At 39.9% G+C, this 19,119-nt stretch overlaps 1 protein-coding gene across 2 annotated transcripts; it reads left to right on the plus strand.

The window, feature by feature from the left end:
- The first annotated feature begins 2,213 nt into the window (after positions 1 to 2,213).
- SKA1 (spindle and kinetochore associated complex subunit 1) lies at positions 2,214 to 18,839 on the plus strand. Of its 2 annotated transcripts, none has more exons than XM_010222948.2 (6): positions 2,214 to 2,301; positions 2,764 to 2,888; positions 5,488 to 5,579; positions 7,895 to 8,032; positions 12,668 to 12,837; positions 18,655 to 18,839. In XM_010222948.2, exons 1-6 carry the CDS (start codon positions 2,214 to 2,216, stop codon positions 18,801 to 18,803), a joined length of 762 nt encoding a protein of 253 aa, XP_010221250.1. In that variant the 3' UTR covers positions 18,804 to 18,839. The 2 variants fall into 2 exon arrangements, with proteins under 2 accessions (XP_010221250.1, XP_088384006.1); XM_088527880.1 differs by lacking the exon at positions 18,655 to 18,839 and adding an exon at positions 14,898 to 14,954.
- The last annotated feature ends 280 nt before the right edge of the window (positions 18,840 to 19,119 follow it).

Genomic DNA, 19,119 nt, shown 5'->3' on the forward strand with positions numbered 1-19,119 from the left:
ATTTTTCCTTCTTGCTGTGGTAATTGAGATTATTGTAGAAGTTGTTAGTGCAAGACAACTCATTGGAGCATTGCTTAAAAACTAAACCAGAATTTTGGTGTTGTATTTTGAAGCAGCTATCAAATGTGAAGAGCCCTAGGTTATGAGTAGGCCCGGATTTGGGGCTTGGGGCATCTCTGTTTTTTTTTGTTTTCTGTTTTTTGTTTTTTAACTAAAAACTGCTTATGAAGCAGAGCTTTGGATTCTTTTTCCACTTATGCTGATGCTTTTATATTTGCCTGCACAAAGACACACTTTCTTTCAGTTTAACGTAGAAGTAGCAAGCATTATTCATGGGGATACAGACTGCAAGGTGGGAGTTGCAGGAAATGTTGGGTCAACATGTTTGTGTAGAAATGCCTTTTGGAAGAGCTAGTGTCAGGTCCCTGCGTCAGGGAAGATCTGGGTGCTTTTTCACTGTTAAAAATATCCAGATGTTGCATTCCCGTGCTCGACAGTTGACCAAGCAACTTAACCTAATGTCTGGCAATATCACGTGAGCCTTTATTTGCTAGTTTTTCCTTTCCATAAGTATGCTTAACGTGGTCATTTCTTAGATTGTCTCTTTAAAAATTATCTCTTTCTTTATCACATTTCTGTGTTAATCTGTTTCTCAGTTCATTAAGAGTTTTTATGCTTTTAGGGATATTTTTCAGGGCTAAGATGTGGGGAGGGTAGAGTTTTGAGCTACTCTTGATTAGATGATTGTGGAAAGGAAAGGAAGCAGCATATGTTTTTTTTCTTTAAAGAGATAAGCAGTGTCTCCTTACACATGTAGCTATTTAGAAACAAACAAAAAATGAGTTTAGGGTAAGCGTAAGCTGTTTTTCTTTATTTCCTCCCTCACCACCAAGAGATGGAAGAAAGAAATGGTGATGATATTCCACAGGAGACATGCCAGTGTAAAGGTGCATACACTGAAAGTGTTTTAATTGTTACTGAGGGGGTTGTCTTCTGTTTAATGCCAAAATAAAATTTATTTAACCGATTAATAAGTGCTGTTTTTGTTGATGCTTTTACCTTACGGCGAATTCACGTCTGGGTTTCGTCCGTGTGCGCGTTTTGGATGATTTAGCCTCTTTTTTGGCAAGGGAAGAACGCCAGCTCCATGTTAACGCTCGCGCGCTCCCCTCAGCGCCGCCCGCCCGAGCTTCCCGCGCATGCGCGGCCGTTAACGGCGGCGCGTTTGAATCTCGCGGCGGTTGGGTCCTCCCTGCGCCGTCATTGCTGTGGTGACATCGGGACGTGCTGAACGGAGCGGAGTGGCCTCAGTAAAGCCCTTATCGCCCTCCGCGTGTAAGCGATACCTTTCTTTTTTATATTCTTTATTTTTTTAAACCTTTTATTTTATGAACTTATATCGTAAGCGCAGCAGTGCTTGTGTTCGATTAAAATTCAAACGCAGACGGCTTCCAACTGCACGAGAACTCGCTAGCGAATGAGCAGGTAAGTAGCTGAGCAAGCTCATGTTAGTTCGGAGGGTCTTAAAACTGAAAGCAAGATTTAAAAAAAAAAAAAAAAAAAAAGGGCAGAAGCTTTCTTTCTTTATTTTCAGGTCTTAGATCTCCACTAGAGGGAGCCTGCGGAAGCGCTAGAAATATAAGAATTGCTAAAGCAGCTCCTTCGGGCCTGAGACTTTACAGTATAACTGGGGAGGATATATCTCAACAGCGTTTTTCCAGTTGTTTTCCAACAGCTTAAATACACTCACACAGGACTAAGCAACATCTTCCATGAGGTTTTAGTATGGAAGCATGCATTTAAATATTGATTGTCTGATAGATAAAATCTCTCACAGCTTTAGAGTAATGTTTTTTATAAATCATATTTCTTCTTTACTACAGTGAATTTTGAACTCCTCTAGTAGTGATTCCCTTGGAGCAGTAAAGGCTCAATGAGGTTCAGGGGGTCCATTATGCTGATGTTAGACTCTGGTTATTTGCAGAACTTGGGCATACTGCTTTGTGTAACTAGCATCAATCACTTTGTGTTTCCTGTTGTTTTCATTTTGATAAATAATAGCTACTATATTTACAACTTCAGCTATGTAAAGTTTCCCTTTGCTTCTTTGCATAGGGTCCACTTTAAAATTCCGCTTACATGGTTTGTGTTTTTGAGTAGATTTTTTAAAATGCTTTCTTGTTTGTTTGTTTGTTTTTTGATAGGACGATAATATGGCCTCTTCAGTTCTGGAAGATTTGTGCTTGCACATCAACACTAAGATTTCAACTATCAAAAAGATTCTTCAATTAAGAAATATAGGTAGCAGAAACTAAGAATGGGTTTTCGTTTAGTTTGGGTGTGCTGGAAATCTAACTGCCTACCTCAAGGGACATTGAAACAGTCACCTGGTCTAACTGCCTGCATCAAGCAGTCGCAGGATGTTGGCACCTTTCTAGCCCTGCTGAGCAGAGGGCGATGATGATGGAGAACAGGGTGCTCCTGGCCAAGCGGCTGTGGGAGCCAGACTTAAGAGTTCTGTCCTCTACCTGCAAGCTTCAGAGGTTGTAGAAAGAGCTTAGTACTCTTCAATATCATGTGAGAGAGGAGCTTATATTCCTGCAGCAGACCAGGGAACATTGCTTTTTCCCTTGGAAAGATACAGTGGTTGGAGAGGATGTAGGTAATCGGTCCTCTTGGGAAAGGAGGGAAATGTGATTTTTTGCTTTGGTGGTGGTGATTTGGCTTTTTTGATTTTTTTGCTTAGCGTTCTTTCCTTCCCAGGCCAAGAGTCATCACTGAAATCTATGCTGAGTAAAATAGGATATGAGATGTTTTTCCTAAATGAACTCCTGAATAAAATGGAAATGGAACTTCAAGGGCAAGAAAAACTGAAGAATTTGCTGAAGGTAATCTCTTTCTGCTTGTAAAATACTGACAAATTCAAAAATCTTTCATGAGTCCCTAGCTGTTCTTTTCTAGATCTAAAGTGATAGGTTTGGATTCAAGAGGCAGCTTACAAGAGATAAAGTATCTTAGTTGCAACAGTGGTGCCATGATCAGATTACTCTGTTCCTGCAAATCATGCTAGTAGGATAAGATGTGGATCACATTGCTCTTTATTAATCAAGTCAGAAATAACCTTGTTTGTAGAAAGAGGGACTTTTCTCTTGAATCATTTTATTCCTCTATAGAAAGAGATCTGCTGAGTTAAGATGTGAGAGGAAGTGGACGTAATCACCCGCATGACTGAGACCAAACTGGGAGTTCAATTGGCATATTGTGCACTTGTTTAAATCTCGTTACCCAGAATTTTTTCCAGTGGGCAGCTGTTGTCCCTTCTGTCGTTAGCAATACATGAGATACCTTGTCTGCATGTTGTGTTCCTGATCCATGCTGTAGGCTTCAGTTAGGAGTGGCTATGCTGGTGATCTTTAGGCACTTTTAGTGCTTTCGTAATGGTTATAATTCTGTTATGACAACACTGTTGCATTTGCTGTTATTAAATTTTATTGTTAGCCAAATGTGGTAGAAGAGAATTGCATGAAAGTAGTGAAAACTAAGAAAAAAATCTGGAGTTGCTAAGGGGCAATGGCAATCTGCCATCATATCAGAACTAGATGCTGATATAAAATGGATCTATTGTATAAAGCCTCTTCTTTGTCAGAGTTCTCTGTTTTTCAGTATAGTAGTTCCAGCAACACTTATGCATATTCTTGTTAGCTTCATTACTGAAAATTAAATCTTTTTGTTACAAGAGTTGCTGGCAGTAATGGTAGAATGTGCCTTCTTTAAGCAATTGTTTTCTCTGGAAGTGAAAATGTCATTCCAGACTGCTGCCAGGTGGAAGGATAAGCATTAGAATAAAGAAAAACTGTTAAAAATTAAATAGCTGTCTCTACAAACTTGTAGTAAAACTCTGGGAAAATGATGATATGACATAAGTAGCAGTGTATATGGATGCCGAGAGCTGTCAATTTAAGAAAAAGTGTTTGCTGATTTAGGTTTGAGATGTGGCATGGCTAATGTAGTCTGTAAAATCACACAGTATGCTGCTTTGTCACAATTTTATGCCATTCTGCTAATAAACTATATTTGGCTTGCTACAACTCTTAGAGCAAATACAAGCAGAGTTTGTGAGCCTCGAAGGAATTGGTGATTCATAGGGGACACATCTGCTTTGTGAGACGAAGTATATAAATATGATTAAAAATGGATGTTGCTGTTCAGTAAAGTGTAAAAACCCGTGAAACACTGCACTGCTAGTGGAAAGTACTGCTCAGGTACCTGCCTCTTGTATTTACAAGATTTGGGTATGTTCTTTCGTAATATCTTACTGTCTATAGATAATGACATCTGAATGGCTTCCTGTTCTCTCTTGCAGAAATATTTCTGCTGCTGTTTTGTTCCACACGTGGTGATTCAGAAACCTTGAGAGAATCGGAAATCATTCTCTGTAGTCCTTTACTTTTTCCTCTTGATCCAAGCCTGTCTTTTGTAGCCCCAATGAGATGCTTCCCATAATATTCCTGTTTGTGTATTGATAACAATGTAGCTATAGGAATAGACAGCTAAAGAAATAGCAATAGCCCGTAAATCTTTCCAAATACCGTTTTGTTTTAGAAAGCTAGGACTTGGAGCACACTTACTGGAAGATTACTAAGGAGCTCTCTAGCACAATGAACACCTGTAAAAACAAAACCCTTCCACTCTTTGGGGAAAAGTTGACAAGTGTCACAAGCTGTAACTATAAAAATGCTAAGCATACTGCAGGTAGTGTTGCTCACCTAGAATGATCAAGCCTTGAAGAAGGCACTTGCTGATTCCCCCTTATATGCAACTGGTTTCCGCATAATGGTGGTGTTGGAACCCCCCTGCAGAAGTGGGGAGGTGGATGAGAGAAAGGACAAATACAGGCAATGAGGAATCACTGCCTGAAAACATCATGGCCTTTGTGCTAAAGGATGAGAGAACTGCTTGTACCAAGATAACACAGAAGCTCAAAAAAATGGACAGATTGTTGGGAGCTCTTTCTTTCCCCAAGGTCAGTAAAATTCTAAGTGCCTTAGACTTGAATGGAAAACCCAGAGCACTGCTTTTCAGTATTGACATGCTGACAATGTGTTCCTATAATAATGAATGCAGGGGTGTGAAAAAGAGGGATTTATTTTTAGATTTTTGCAAAAGTTATGGAAGCTACATGTTCAATGAGAATATCTGTTTTAGCATGTTTTTGTATTGCCTTCATTTGTTTTCTTGAAATTACTTTTGGGAATGCAGATGAGTTCCCTGAAAGAATCCCTTCTTCCTACCATTATCACAACCTTTCCCCTACACAAATCTTCTGGGGCATATTGTGAAAGATTACTTCTTGCCAATTCGGATTTCTCTGACATTTTGAGGATGTAATCAAGTAATGCATTATTCTAGCATTGTCCTAATAGTAAGCTGATTTCTTTTGCATCATATTAATAGTTTCAAATTTCTGAAGTCAAATATTAATTTCAGGAGCTCCAGAAGTCTGCTGGGACAGATCAAAAAGAAGCACGTTACCTCTGTAAAAATATTCCTCCCCATCTGCCTAAACCGACTGCGAGCTGGTAGGTGATACCTGAGTGTGGAGGTGGCCGAATGCTGCATCTTTGCACAGCTCTACTCCTGTTATTGGGTATTGACTGTGAACTTTTGGGGCATGTGAACACTGACTAACAGCTTTCTGCAGACTTGTTGTTACCAGAGGTTGGGCTTGTGCTAGGATCCTACTGAATCCCTGAAATAAAGCCTGTAAGACAACAGTTTGGTCAGATGGTAGCTTCCAGTGGTACTGTGACCACAGTGATCACACTGTGGTCACAGTACCACTGATCACAGTGGTACTGTGATATTATAGTAGAAAGCTAATTGTTCTGTAAGGCTGAGCATTGCTTCCGTTAGAACTGCAAACACACTAATTTGATAGTTGTGGTGCCTCTGTGGATGGCAAATTCGGGGTCCCTAGAACTGAATTTCAACATAACCCTCTCGAATACCATAAAAAAATCCTCTAGCTCAACCATTTTGTTGCAGGGACTTGAATTACAGTTGTGGTGTTTTTATTCCCACCCCACATCCTGAAATTTACTTTGGCTAGTGATGGTGTCCATCTACCTCTGAGAGGGCTATACTGAAAAGGTTGAAGTGAGAGAATGAGGCATTGGTATGTAAAACGGAATAGTGCTCTATTAATCAAACAGCTTCCAAAACAATATTCTGAGGAGGCTTCTTAGAGTGATCAGCTCTCTCTGCACTGCTGAAATTGCCTTTTGTTTTTGAGTGGTGTGAGTGTATGTCAGACAGGTGTATCTTTCTAGGTTCTAATATCTGGAGATGCCAGCATGTGTCTCAACTCTCATAGCTTGTCAGGAAGCAAAGCATCAGTTTATCTGAACAGCACCCCAGTATGTGCCCTGAACCCATGGGCTTTACCTGGTCTTTCTCCTAGAGCCTATCAATGCTTCAGCGGAGAACATTACAGGCTTGTTCCAGCAAAATGTTTAAAAAAATAAATGTGGAAACAGGGTTACAGAAAAGAGGGAAAAAAAAAACCCACTAATTTTTTGATTGTATCTATAACAGTATTCTCATCTGTTGCAGTACTGCTTGTATTAAAACTTGGATTAGTGAGTACCTGGATAGGTAAGATGGCAAGGTCAAAAAGATGATGTGTCCCGGAGTATTTAACCTTCTAAATGCTACCTTTTAGACATAAACTCTTAGTCTGGGAAACAACCTTCTAAAATATGTCCAGGGAAGTCCTATTTGTTTTTAATTTTCTTTTCCTGGGTTTCAGAATTGCTTTCCATCATGGTGTGGCACAGAGCTTCCTCTTTCACGCTGTCATGTCCCAGGCATTTGGGGAGTCCAGCAGGTGGCACTCGCTGTCCTCTGTCGTCCTGTTCACTGGAAAGTGGGATGCTAGATTTGAAGGGGTGACATCAGCTGATGTCCAACCCCGGCCTATGGCTGGATATATGGAATGCTGCTGTGCCATTCACTGCCTTGTGCTCTGGGCCCTATATCTTGAGTGTTGAAACAAAGATCCTTTTTGTGTGTGTGTGTGTATGGCGGGGGTAAGGCTATGTCAAAGAGCATCAGTTCTTTGTGATATCTTTTTTGGTTTTTTTTGTTTGTTTGTTTGTTTGTTTGGTTGGTTGGTTGGTTGTTTTTTTCTGCTGAGCTTTTCACCTCAGTCATGTCCTTATACTTGATGTCAAGGTGACATTGAAATTGGCCAAATGCATCCTGCCCTTTGCTGTCCTGCTGCCAATGCTTAGGAAAGCAGCTGGGTGGGTGGTTGACATACAGGTCAGTGTTCAAGGTCCTGAGATGAGGTTTTAGAGAAGGGGTAAATTTATAACCCTTGTTGTAATAATCTCTCAAAGCAGGAAATACCCTGGGGTTTTATTGCCTCTTGCTGAAGAGAATCATACAGGTTGCTGGATGGTATTGAATTTGTTTCAAAAGATTTAACGGATGAGTCAGGCTTCCCAACATTCGGGCTTGTTTCAAAGAGCTGTGAGGTATTTCAAATCTGCCTGTTAGACTCCAGCTCTATGCTCTGGCTCATCTGATAAAATGTGAGGCCTCATGTTCTGTGAAATGTAATGGTACATTGAATTCCTACTGCATTTGGATTGCTTCCAATTCACCTGCTAGCAGTCTTCCTTGCAGAGAAATGCAGAGCTGTAAAGTCAGCTAAAATACAGAATTTGAAAGGGGTTTGGCTTTATTTTCTCATTGTTATTTCAGAAAAGGTCATCTAACCTAACAGATTGTTTGGAACTTACTTCTGTGATGAAACAGACCTGATAACATATTGGTATTGTCCTGGCTGCTTACCTGCTATTTATACACTTAATATTAATTTATCTTACAGCGTCACTGGGCTAATGGTGAAAAGTGGAGAACAAACAAAAGTCACAGAACCTGAACCTGCAAAGAAATCTACGAAAGAGCCAAGATTTATTAAAGAAGCAGCCTTGATAACTATGGAAGAATTTAAAAATGTTCCTGCGTAAGTAAGCATGTTTTTTCTGAGACCCTGTTGTTCTGCTTTGGGAGGCAAACGGGTTTGGGAAGGTGAACTGAGACTGATGGACATGTTTTGAAATTTCAGAATGTTCCGCAATATTAAATATCAAATAGTTCTGCAATACAAGGACACGTGAAAATGAAGCAAATAGAGCTGATTAAGTTCTTTTCTATGTATATTTTGGGGAGATTGGAACTAATTAGTTAAAACTCTTTATCTGAAAAGCTAGTTTAATTTAATGAAGAGAAACATACTAGCTAATAGTTAGATTTACTTGTTTTGAAAACTCATACTAACAAAATGTGCCATCATCTCATAATATGAGAGATAAGCTGATGTTTAAAAGAAAAAGGATAATATTAAAGGATAATAAATGCTGTTTTAATTAACTTGGATATTAGCATCTGAAAAATTCAAGCTTTGACTTATCTGTTTTGATACAGGAACAAAAATCTAAGTTGTTAAAAGCAAAACCCACCTCCCACTGACTTGTTTTTTTGAGTTTCTGGAATAGGAAGCTTTTTTTTTTTTTTTTTCCCCTGCCATCAGGAACTGGTTAATAAGTACCCTTGCTCGAAGGCTTTTGTGTAGGAATAGCTTTTTCTCTAAGTGGGATTTTGAGGCAATGACAAATATTTTTGCAAAAATGAGAAAATTCCTTTAATGCCTAAGGCTAAATTGTTACCTAGATTCTAAGCTCAGTCTGTGCCCTGACAATCCTTATTTCAATAGGTTTGTGGTTTTTGAGCTTTCAGAGTTCAGCTGAGCCTAGCTCATTTTCTCCCACTGACTGCTCAATCCTGAAATGAAGGAGCCTGAATGGTGTTTTATTCCTTTATGTACTTTTTTCCTAACAGAATTTTGGAAAGGTGAAGCTGGAGCACTCAGTTTCTTGGCCTTTGCCTGTGCTAAGGCAAGAGAAGTAGACCTAGACTTTTACAGCCAAACGCTTTAAACTCCAGTTAAAGTTATGATCTTCCCTGAAAACCTCCTCACATGTTCCATTTTTCCCTCAAGATTTTCCACTGGTGTTTGTGTGGGGAATGTGTAGGGAGCTAACTGTATGCTACTGTATTCATCTCTGACTGTGTTTCTTCTGCTATAAAAATATTTTCATTCAGATAGGAAAAAGTGTCTTTGTACTGAGAGAGATTTGCATTAATTTAAATCTATTCATCTACCAGTGTTTTCTGTTGTGTAGCAGCGTTGCAGTAAGTAACTGAGGAGGCAGCTATGCTTGTAATTTCACTTACTATTGAGTCCAGTCTAAGCAGCGAATGGTTGTAACCAGATCTTCCTCATTCCTAACACATTCTGCTAGAAGAATCAGAACTTAGTTCATGTCTCAGTTCTCCTGGTCAGTCTGCCCTAGCTCTCATGCAGGATCTTTTCTGCCTGCTGGCAATAGTAACAAGGAGTACTACCATTTTCTTTTCTGCAGCTCTGGTCCCAAGGCTGTGAGACTCTGAAAACAGTCCCTACACCAAGTTCATCCGAAAGACTTAATAAAGCACAACAGTATTGTAGTGCAGAGGGTCCAAATCCCATAGTTTGGTATCACGGGTACTGCATCAGCCAAGAATCTCATTCCCCAGCTTTCTTTCCACACTGCTGTGGAAAGCTTCTAGCTGAAAGATCCAGGTGTGTTTACTGCCTTTGTGCTGAATGTGGATGGAAATCTAACCTAAATGTCCTTAGGGCATTAAATGGAATATACGATCCCCACTGACTTGATATTTTAGAACTCTACAGCAGGTATTTAACAAAGGTACAGGCTGTGTTAAGGTACAGATATGGAAGTACCTTGTTCAGATAGAATATTCTCACACAATAAAAAATTGCAAATTATTTTAGCCTTCAAATTTGTTCCAGAAAGATATCTTTTTTCTAGGAAGAAAAATGATATTGTACAGTAGATATCTTGGCTAACTGAAGCAGAATAAAATATGTGCCTTATTTATTCTCATTGTTTATAGATTTTTTAGTGACACTTTTAAAATCTACACTTGTATTATAACACTTCAAAGAAGGTAGTATCTTGGAGGAAAGTTTTTTTTTTTTTTTTTTTTTTCTCTTTAGGTATTTTTGAAGGAGCGAGGACAGTTTATTAGGAGGGCTATCTATTTTTTTCCAGTTTTATATCCATAGTAGATCCAATGTTATGCTTTTCTCTCAATAACATATAATTGTGTTTTGTTTTTTCTGCCTATGGATTGAGGTGGAAAAATCATGTTGGATTATGGTAAGGGCTTCAAAAAGAAGTAAGGGTAGATCAAAAAGAAAAGAGTTCCCTGTTTTAAAAGAAGTAGAACTGTGAGTTTTGAACGTATATGGTTTTGGTGCAGATTTGAGATTAGTTTTAAATCTAAATTAAATGGATGAATCTTGAACTTACCAACTTAGCTAGTATATTTTATATTACTGTATGAGCTGAACTGAATGTCAACACTTGTCAGGTTGTTAGCCACAACTGGATAGAAATATAAAAGGATCATGGAACAGCATGAGTTTGTATTTAACTATAGGGCCCATGTAGAAGAAAAACCACAGGCACTTCGGTCAGCATTTAGTTTTAGATGAGTTGTTCCTTGGCTTTAACTGTATTGGCTGCATCTCTAGTGATAGTGGGAACATAAAGAAAAGTGGTGTTACACTTTAGACCTTAATCTGCATAGTTATAGTTTCCCCGTGACTTTATAAAAAGGATAAGGGCAGCAAAGAGCCATAAATTGAAGTTAATGTATATAGGCAGAGTGCTTCTATGGTTGCGTTATTAATTTGTGCACAGTGTGACTGGGTTTCAGGGATCTTAGTGTTCCTGTTATGTGAAATGTTGGTATGAATGCAGAGTAGAGGATTTATATAAAAATGGCTGCACTTCCAACTTCGAATCTGGAGTTCCAAAATATGAATAAAGTGGAAAGCTTTACTTGTGATCTAGCAATAAGTGTAGATCTGTCCATATGGTGGTTTGGACGGATCTCCTCTCAGAGGTTTCTCATGTTCTGATGTTCTGCCCTTGCAGTGGGATTGGTTTGAGCACCTCTGGATTCAGAGTTTCTTGGTTTTTAAGCAGCTTGGAGGGCAGCTTGAGCAGCACAGCTTTGTGCAGCCTGTGTTCACTGCATAAGGCAGAGACCTAAGGGTCACGTTGTTGATTGTGAGACAAGATAATAGGTTTAATCCTGCAAAATGCCGCTTGGCTCTTGTGAATAGTCACTAAAGACCCTGTGGTATTTTTACTATTGCCATACATATTCTGATTCCCATTAAAGTCAAGTTACAAACCACACTATTTGTATTTATAGCAGGGAAGACAATGGCCTTGACTGACTGACTGGCTGCAAATAGCTTGGTGCAAAGTTGGTTTGAAATCAGAGCAATTGCTTTGATTCAGGGGTTCTTACATATTCACTGCAGATTTTTTGCTTGTTTGTTTTACAGTAATGAGTATTTTAAAATCCCTGACATTGTTTTTAGTATATTGATGTGTTTTTAATTGGTAGCTACTTGTGCTGTATATTCTTTGCATGTTTTTCAAAGATTGAATTTTTTGTAGTCGGATTAAAATGAGGGAATAATTTCTTGTTCACTGATCTCTTTAATCTTTTTGCTGTACAGCTTTTAGTCACTTGATGGACTAACTGAAAGAAAAACGCAATTTTCCTGATGATACTTGTTTGCATCATCCTCCTGCTTGTATTCTAGACACTAGTCACTGGAAATTACACAATAACATCTGAAAAATTACCAGAACAAATTGCTTAGATGCTTTATTTAAAGTGCTAAACTTAGCCTTGGCTTTTATTGCAGTGATTTCTAGAGTTTAGTCTCATACTTTGCTGTTGAAGAGTTCACTTCCATATATTTGTTCCACAGTCGGTAGTTTTGCAATCTATTTCCCTTCCTAGAATGCATGTATTTACAGCTATAAATACAGGATAGCCTCACTTGCAAATATTCCACTGTTCTAATATTTCTACATCACTTTGTTTTTATCTTCTTGTGCTTCATGTACCCCTAGGCTGTTGTCAGCAAATATTACTATTTTGATACTCGTTTTATGAAATGCTGAGAGCTCAGAAATGATGGTAGTGCCATAGAAATTCTGTGTCTATACAGTTAAGGAGGCTGCATAGTGAAAGAAGAAAAAAATGGTATTTCTTCAAAAATCAGAGTAATACCAGCAAACAAAGTTTTTTTTTTAAACTGTACTGTTAGGCAGAAACATTTTAGAAATTAAGTTTTTCTTTTGTTTTCTGCAGTTACTTTGTTTTTCCACTTTGGTCATCTAAGTGACATGTTATAAACATATAACCAATATTTATTTCATTTTTTGAATTATTTTGGCAGTTTAAACTTTTTAATACATTTTAATCAGACATTCTAATGTTTCATTTTCTTGGTTTAAGCTTTATGTTTTTTTTTCCCTTCAGCATTATTCAATGATAATAAATAAATAAATAAAACTATTTTGTTATTCATTAACACAAAGCAGAAGAAACCATCTCTGCGAAGGAAAAGCATGTTCAGCTAGGACTTAGGGAAGAGATAGATAAACACAGTGCTTTAATTCTGAGATTTTCTGGTTAATCATTTATTTATTTGATTTATTAGGTACATGAGGGGCCGTTTAACATATGATCAAATTAATGCAGTTGTTCAAGACATAAACAAGACTGTGGTTAACAAGTACAAGATCCTGCACCAGCCACCGAAATCTATGAATGCAGCTGTCAGAAATCTTTACCACAGATTCCTGGAAGCAGAAACTAAGGATACAAAAGGTACCTTTTATGTTTGTTAGCACCAAACTCATAGCATTTGGATGTTGTCAGTGCAAGTATAAAACCACCTGAGATCTATAATGATCTATAATAGTAGGCGATTTTCACGTTGTGGTTTAACCTGAAACATAAAATTTTCAGAAAAGGTACAATCCGTGTGTTCTGGAGTAGCTGGAATAGGCTAACTTGTGGGAGTGCCTAAAAACATCAGTCTTGAAAAATTTTGGAAATCCTCCTAGGACTAGTTCTCAGCTGGGGAAGAGAAAAACAAAGGCAGTCTGAAGAGTTGCAAGGACTTCCCTCCCTTCCCAAATGAGCTCAGCCTTTGCCCTGCCCATTCCTATTCCCTATGGAGGCACCAACAATACTTGGGCAGCCCACAGCAGTGAGCTTTCACTCTGGCTCTACTGACTGAAAAGACAAACTCTCCCTTGGCATAAACAAAAGAGAATAAAAAGGAGATCCATCTCCAGATAGTATTCTAGACCATGAAGGCTATAAATGTGTGTTTACTATGGACACCTGAATAGCCACAACCACAGCTGGATCCCAGCTTATTCAGGTCTTTTTGTACTAGTTTAATAACCAAACGTCTGAGCGAGTAACAACAGAAAGATGCATGACGGAGTTAAAGCAATACCTGAAATGTCAGCATTACTCCTCAAATAATTTTAACCACAGATGATGTCCAGTGACCAGCAGGATATTTATATCTAGATAAGAATATAGATTCTGTGTCTGAAACAGTGCCACAGCAGCTGATCAGGGGCTCGTAGTGGTGTCAATAACAGTGAGCTTTGTGGCTGACCTCCTGTGCAAGAGCCTCACTCAGATAACCTTTTAATCCTGTAATAACCTTTTAATCCTGGTAGCTCGTCCAGCTGCTTTCCTGCCTCCTTGCTGCAACTTGACAGATGTTTAATTTATTTAGTATCTGCTGCAGAGTTTGCATCCTTCAGTGACAGGATGATGTGGTCTTGTACAGGGCACTGCCTAAGAGCTTCTGAAGCGGTAGAATTTAGGAGCAAGGATTATTATTTTGATTGAACAGTTTCCCCATAACTGACTTTGGTTGCTTAATCTATTTTTGACTAAAAGTGTATCACTTTCACAGAGTATTGTTGCAAAAAATATTTTGGAACGCACAAAGCTTTCATTTGGAATTGCTGCGAATAAACCTGATAACCAAGCTGTATGAACTGAGGTTTCAATTTTTAAGGTAGCATGGATATCAGCTCTTTTAAAAACTTAATCTAAAGTTGGGATATGCAAATGATCATGCTGCAGTGACTTTGTGGAAGAGTGGCTTAAGATCTCTATCTTAAGATGTTGTCCTGTCTCTAGAAGCATCAGGGGGCAAAATAACACTCAAAATGCACTCAAAAGGAAAGGAAGGTCCTAGAGTAAATTCTAATATTAGATATGTACTTATCTTTGGGAAAAGGAACTTGTAAAATACAACCAGCTTGTAAATTGAGACAGACATATTTTGGAGTGCATATATGTAATGTATGCCAGGAAGGAGAATATTGTCCGTGTCTTGCTTGAAGATGTCTTTAGAAGACCCCTTATGTTTCCAAGCTTAGAGAGTGTGGAGCAAGTGCCCTTGTGTCTCTCAGAAATAGAGCTCTTTGACATCCACTTGAGGTTTGCTTCTTGATTTCTGCTCTTAATAGAATGTTGCCTTATGTTATACTAAAACTTTCTTTGCCTTGGATTTTTCTCTGATCCAATTTGTCTCTATTATGGCATTGTGCCTTAACATCTTTAGTTCCTGGATTTTAGATGTGGCTTATGTGCAGGGAGGGAGCTCTGAGATTATGACCATGCCTAGCATGTTTTTTTATTTTGAGAGCTACAGGATAAATTTGTCAGGTGAAACTCAATGTTGTAAAGGGCTTTAATAAATGTATACCAAAAACATACAACCAGAACACTTCATGTGACCGGTCTTGATTTGCTCTCCAGTAGATTTCGCTTGGACAAGTTTTGCCTCAGTCTAGCAATGACTCTTACTAAACAAAAATTTCATAAAATATTTGCTTCACCTTCAAAAACAGCTGAACTTTGGACTCTGTGGACACTATTTTGATACCATTATCAGAAAGGAAAAGATGGGTCAAAATCACAGAAGTAATTCCTGGGTGGAAACAAATGTCAAAATCTTAAGTTTGCTCTATGGAGCCATGAAAACAGCAGAGCTGAAGGAGCACCTAGCTCTGGATCCTGGCAACCCCTGAGATCCAGTATTGGTGTTTGCGGTGCTGTAAAGACCCAGGATGACTCTGGAACTCCCAAGTTTTACCATGTGAACAAGTGACTTTTTGGTACATAACAAATGTACCATCCTGCTAGGGCAGGAACTGAGAGAGACTCCAAGGTGCTGGCAGAAAAGAGCTCTATTTCACAGAGTTGTAGTTATCTGCAAACTACTTGTCTAGTTTTTAGGTGCTGTCACCCTGCAGCTTTGAGTATTGTAAAGTTTTGGGTTTGACTGTCAGTGTCCTCAGGGCGGTCGTTAGGAGTTTGCCCTTGTGGCTGTAGAAGAGAGGTTAAATGCTAGAACAGCCTTCCAATACTTGAAATGCTGCTTAATCAGCACTGTGGTCCTTGGGAACATTGGTCGCGATGAAAACACCAGTAGTTAGAGAATCTTCTGTCAGATAATGCTTTTCAGGGCGTGTAGAAACTGTTGAGCTTTTAATTCCTTCAAGTACCGAAGAGCTGTTCTTTATTTTCTTGTTTATGTTGGAAAGTTCAGTTATGAAACTAGGACATTTGGCATCTGAGAGGTTGCTTTTTTGTGGGGCTAATCATCTAGAAAGTCCAGACAGAGCTCTGGCAGCCTGTTAGACAGTTCTTATTTAACCTGCACAAAATGATTAAGTGTCTTTAGCTATTGCATTTTTCAGGATGAGGTTGTGCAGTCATCGATTTGTTTGCTTAAATTTCTCCTGTGAGTGTGTGTTTAGGATTCCCCCTATTCCTCATATTGGGCTGGCTGCCAGCTGACGCGTTTCTCTGATTTCCAGATGAGGAAAGATGCTGTCTAGCTTGTCAAGGTGACTTCTCACCAAGTGAGGTGATTTAGTGAGTGGATTTAGTTGCTTATTTAGTGCAGGGAGTTGCTATTTCCAGGCAAACCATAACCCTTTAGCCAGCTCTACTTTTGGAATGAGTGACACTTGGTTATGCTCAGTTTTGTAGTTATTGACATGTTACAATTTGGCTCTGAGCAAGGTGATGTGGCCCCAAGCCCTTTGGTGGGCACCTCGTGCATCATATTAACAGATATACCTTCAGAATGGAGTATGTCCTGTTAGACATCTCCCAGGATGAGCAGGATGAGATTTAAAATAATATTTTACTCAAAAGCACAAATTTGCCTGTAAAGATGGTGTTATCTGTTGTGTCTATTAAGTTAGCTAGGCTGATGCTTCCTCTGCCTTGCTCCTGGGTAAAAGGAAGAGGAGGAAGGTTGTTATTCTCCTTTTTCCAAGCTAGGGCCTCCTTAGTCTTGCTACTTTATTTATTTTTATTTATTTACTTATTTACTTATTTATTTATTTTTACAAGAGCGGGAATCATGGTCCTGTGGAGTAACACCTCATTTCCTGCTAGTCTACTTAAAGATAATTGTGTTTCTTTGTGATACCTTAATTAGCATGTTCCCTAGTTTCAGATTGCTTTTCTTTGTTACAGTTTTGCGAAGATGATCACAGAATCATGGAATGCTTAAGGTTGGAAGGGACCTCTAGAGGTCATCTAATCCAACCCCCCTGCACACGCAGGGTCATCTAGAGCACGTGGCACAGGACTGCGTCCAAGCGGGTTTGAAGATCTCCAGAGAAGGAGACTCCACAACCTCTCTGGGCAGCCTGTTCCAGTGCTCTGACACTGTCAAGGAATTTTTCCTTAAGTTCCTGTGGAACTTTTGGTGCTTCAGTTTGTGGCCATTTCCTCTAGTTCTGTCGGTGGCCACCACTGAAAAGAGGCCAGCACCATCCTCCTCACTGCCTCCCTTGAGGTTCTTATAGACACTGCTCAGGTCCCCTCTCAGCCTTCTCTTCTCCAGCTGAACAGGCCCAGCTCCCTCAGCCTCTCCTCATAGGGCAGATGTTCCAGGCCCCTGATCATCCTTGTGGCCCTGCGTTGGACTCTCTCCAGCAGCTCCACATCCCTCTTGTACTGTGGAGCCCAGAACTGGACACAATACTCCAGATGCGGCCTCACCAGGGCTAAGTAGAGGGGCAGGATCACCTCCCTCGACCTGCTGGAGACACTTGCCCAGGAGGATGTTGTGAGGGATGGTGTCAAAAGCCTTGCTGAAGCCGAGATAGACGACATCCACCGCTCTCCCCTCATCTATCCAGCTGGTCATTCCATCATAGAAGACTATCAGCTTAGTCAAGCATGATTTCCCCTTGGTGAATCCATACTGACTAGTCCTGAGGACCTTCTTGTCCTCCATGTGCCTGGAGACAATGGCCAGTATGAGCCGTTCCATCACTTTTCCGGGGACGGAGGTGAGGCTCACTGGCCTGTAATTGCCTGGGTCCTCCTTCTTGCCTTTTTGGAAGACTGGCGTGACATAGTCTTTCTTCCAGTCCTCCGGCACCTCCTCCGTTCTCCAGGATCCTTCAAAGATGATGGAAAGATGTGCTTAAAACTTTGTAATATTACAGGAAGTATTAAATGTACAGTCAATTCACTAGATCTATAATTTCCTCTACAGCTGTAAGAAAACTGAATATAAAATCACAGAGAGCGAAATTAGGGAGTGCTTAGAATAACTCCTTCCTTTGTCCAGTGTGTGCTGTTAGCTTGGAGGGACTTTCTCTTGGGATTCTGTTGCAGGTATTTCAAGTGCTCTAGATCAAGTGCAGACCCTGGTTTCATAAAAGCACTCGATAATGAGAGCAGAGGGACTGCCATCTCTGCTGGAGGACCTTTCCATTTCCTTAGACATAGGATGCTGTTCCAGATGGCTATTTTTTTCTTGCATTGTCTTTATTGATAAGATGTTATTGTTCCACAGATCAGATAGCAGGCAAGAGGCAGGTAGCAGTGCAGCTTTGATGTGTGCCAGTCTCTGTCCTTGTGCTGCAAGAAGCAGCTCTGCAACTTCTGTTTGCTGCGAGACCATTATCAGGACACAGGTTATTTAGGAGACCCTCCAAGCAATTACTTGGGATTCAAGTCATACTGTGACTGAACTCTTTTCCGTCACTGAAACACTCAAGTTGTTCCCCACTGAAGCACTTTGTGAAGTTGTGCTGTGATCCTTAAACAAACACTGAGCATCTGTTTTCTTTTGCTCAGGTCAGTGCTCTGGCTGTCATCAAGAGTGTAATACTTGCGAGCAGGCAGTGAAAGCGAGGCTGACTGGCTGCTCATCGTTGAGGCTTTCTGACATGCTCCCCGTTTGCTCTTTCCTGGCCCCATCCCGCAGTGCCCTGGTGCAGCGCCTTGTGCCTGGACTCTCATGTTGGTTTTTGGATCTACTCTATGCTTTACACCTCAGTAGAGAACTGTGGGTTGTTTGAAAGGCTTCAGCAGATAAAGCCGACCGCAGTTGGCCTCAGTGAAGGGAGTCTAAAGGCAGCGCAGGTTCATTGCACTTAATGCAAAGGTTAAAAATCCTTGGTTTTGATGACAAAGTTAGGCTGTAGGACAAAGCTCTTGAGAGAGTGAGGCTATCCTACAGCTGACTGTGCTTTCATTAGTATGCAGAATTTAAGTTAAAGAGACCGATTGTTACTTTTGAAGTGTCAAATGTATCCTACACCATAATTAAAGTCACTTTTTGTTTTCTAGGCAAATTCTTTATCGTGGAGGCTGATATCAAAGAGTTCACTCAGCTGAAGGTGGACAAGCGCTTTCACAGCATCCTCAACATCCTGCGCCACTGCCAGCGGCTGAGGGAAATCCGTGGCTCCCAACTTGTCCGCTATGTCATCTGCTAGCAAGAGCCTTGGGCTCTGCCGCACAGATAGGAAGGGCTGAAGACTGAGGTGCAGCATGTTATGTTGTCCCCAGAGAAACTGGGTGAAGGGGAATTTTAATTCTTTTTTTTTTTTCCCCTAAAAGGAATAGTGAAAACTTGCTCATCTCAATCTAAATTATTAGAAATATGAAATGGCCTTGAAGTATTTGATTTCCATGCTGAAAACTTGAGAGAAACCGCAATCTTTTGGTAAATCACGAATTCGGAACAGGCAGTTGACACCTGTGGCTACAGGTGGTTTTAATCCCATTTTCAGGCCATTATTGAAAGTCTGC

The sequence above is a fragment of the Tinamus guttatus genome, unplaced genomic scaffold (genome assembly GCF_059628265.1).
Source record: "Tinamus guttatus ecotype Peru unplaced genomic scaffold, ASM5962826v1 Tinamus_guttatus_pri_ptg000293l, whole genome shotgun sequence".
NCBI classification, from domain to species: Eukaryota; Metazoa; Chordata; class Aves; order Tinamiformes; family Tinamidae; genus Tinamus; species Tinamus guttatus.

Bases quoted from the DNA above. Each gene is read 5' to 3' on its own strand.
- SKA1 (XM_010222948.2), top strand. From the start codon at position 2,214: ATGGCCTCTTCAGTTCTGGAAGATTTGTGCTTGCACATCAACACTAAG. The intron at 8,033-12,667 runs GTAAGTAAGCAT...TTGATTTATTAG, and splicing joins GAATTTAAAAATGTTCCTGC to GTACATGAGGGGCCGTTTAA. The intron at 12,838-18,654 runs GTACCTTTTATG...TTTGTTTTCTAG, and splicing joins AGAAACTAAGGATACAAAAG to GCAAATTCTTTATCGTGGAG.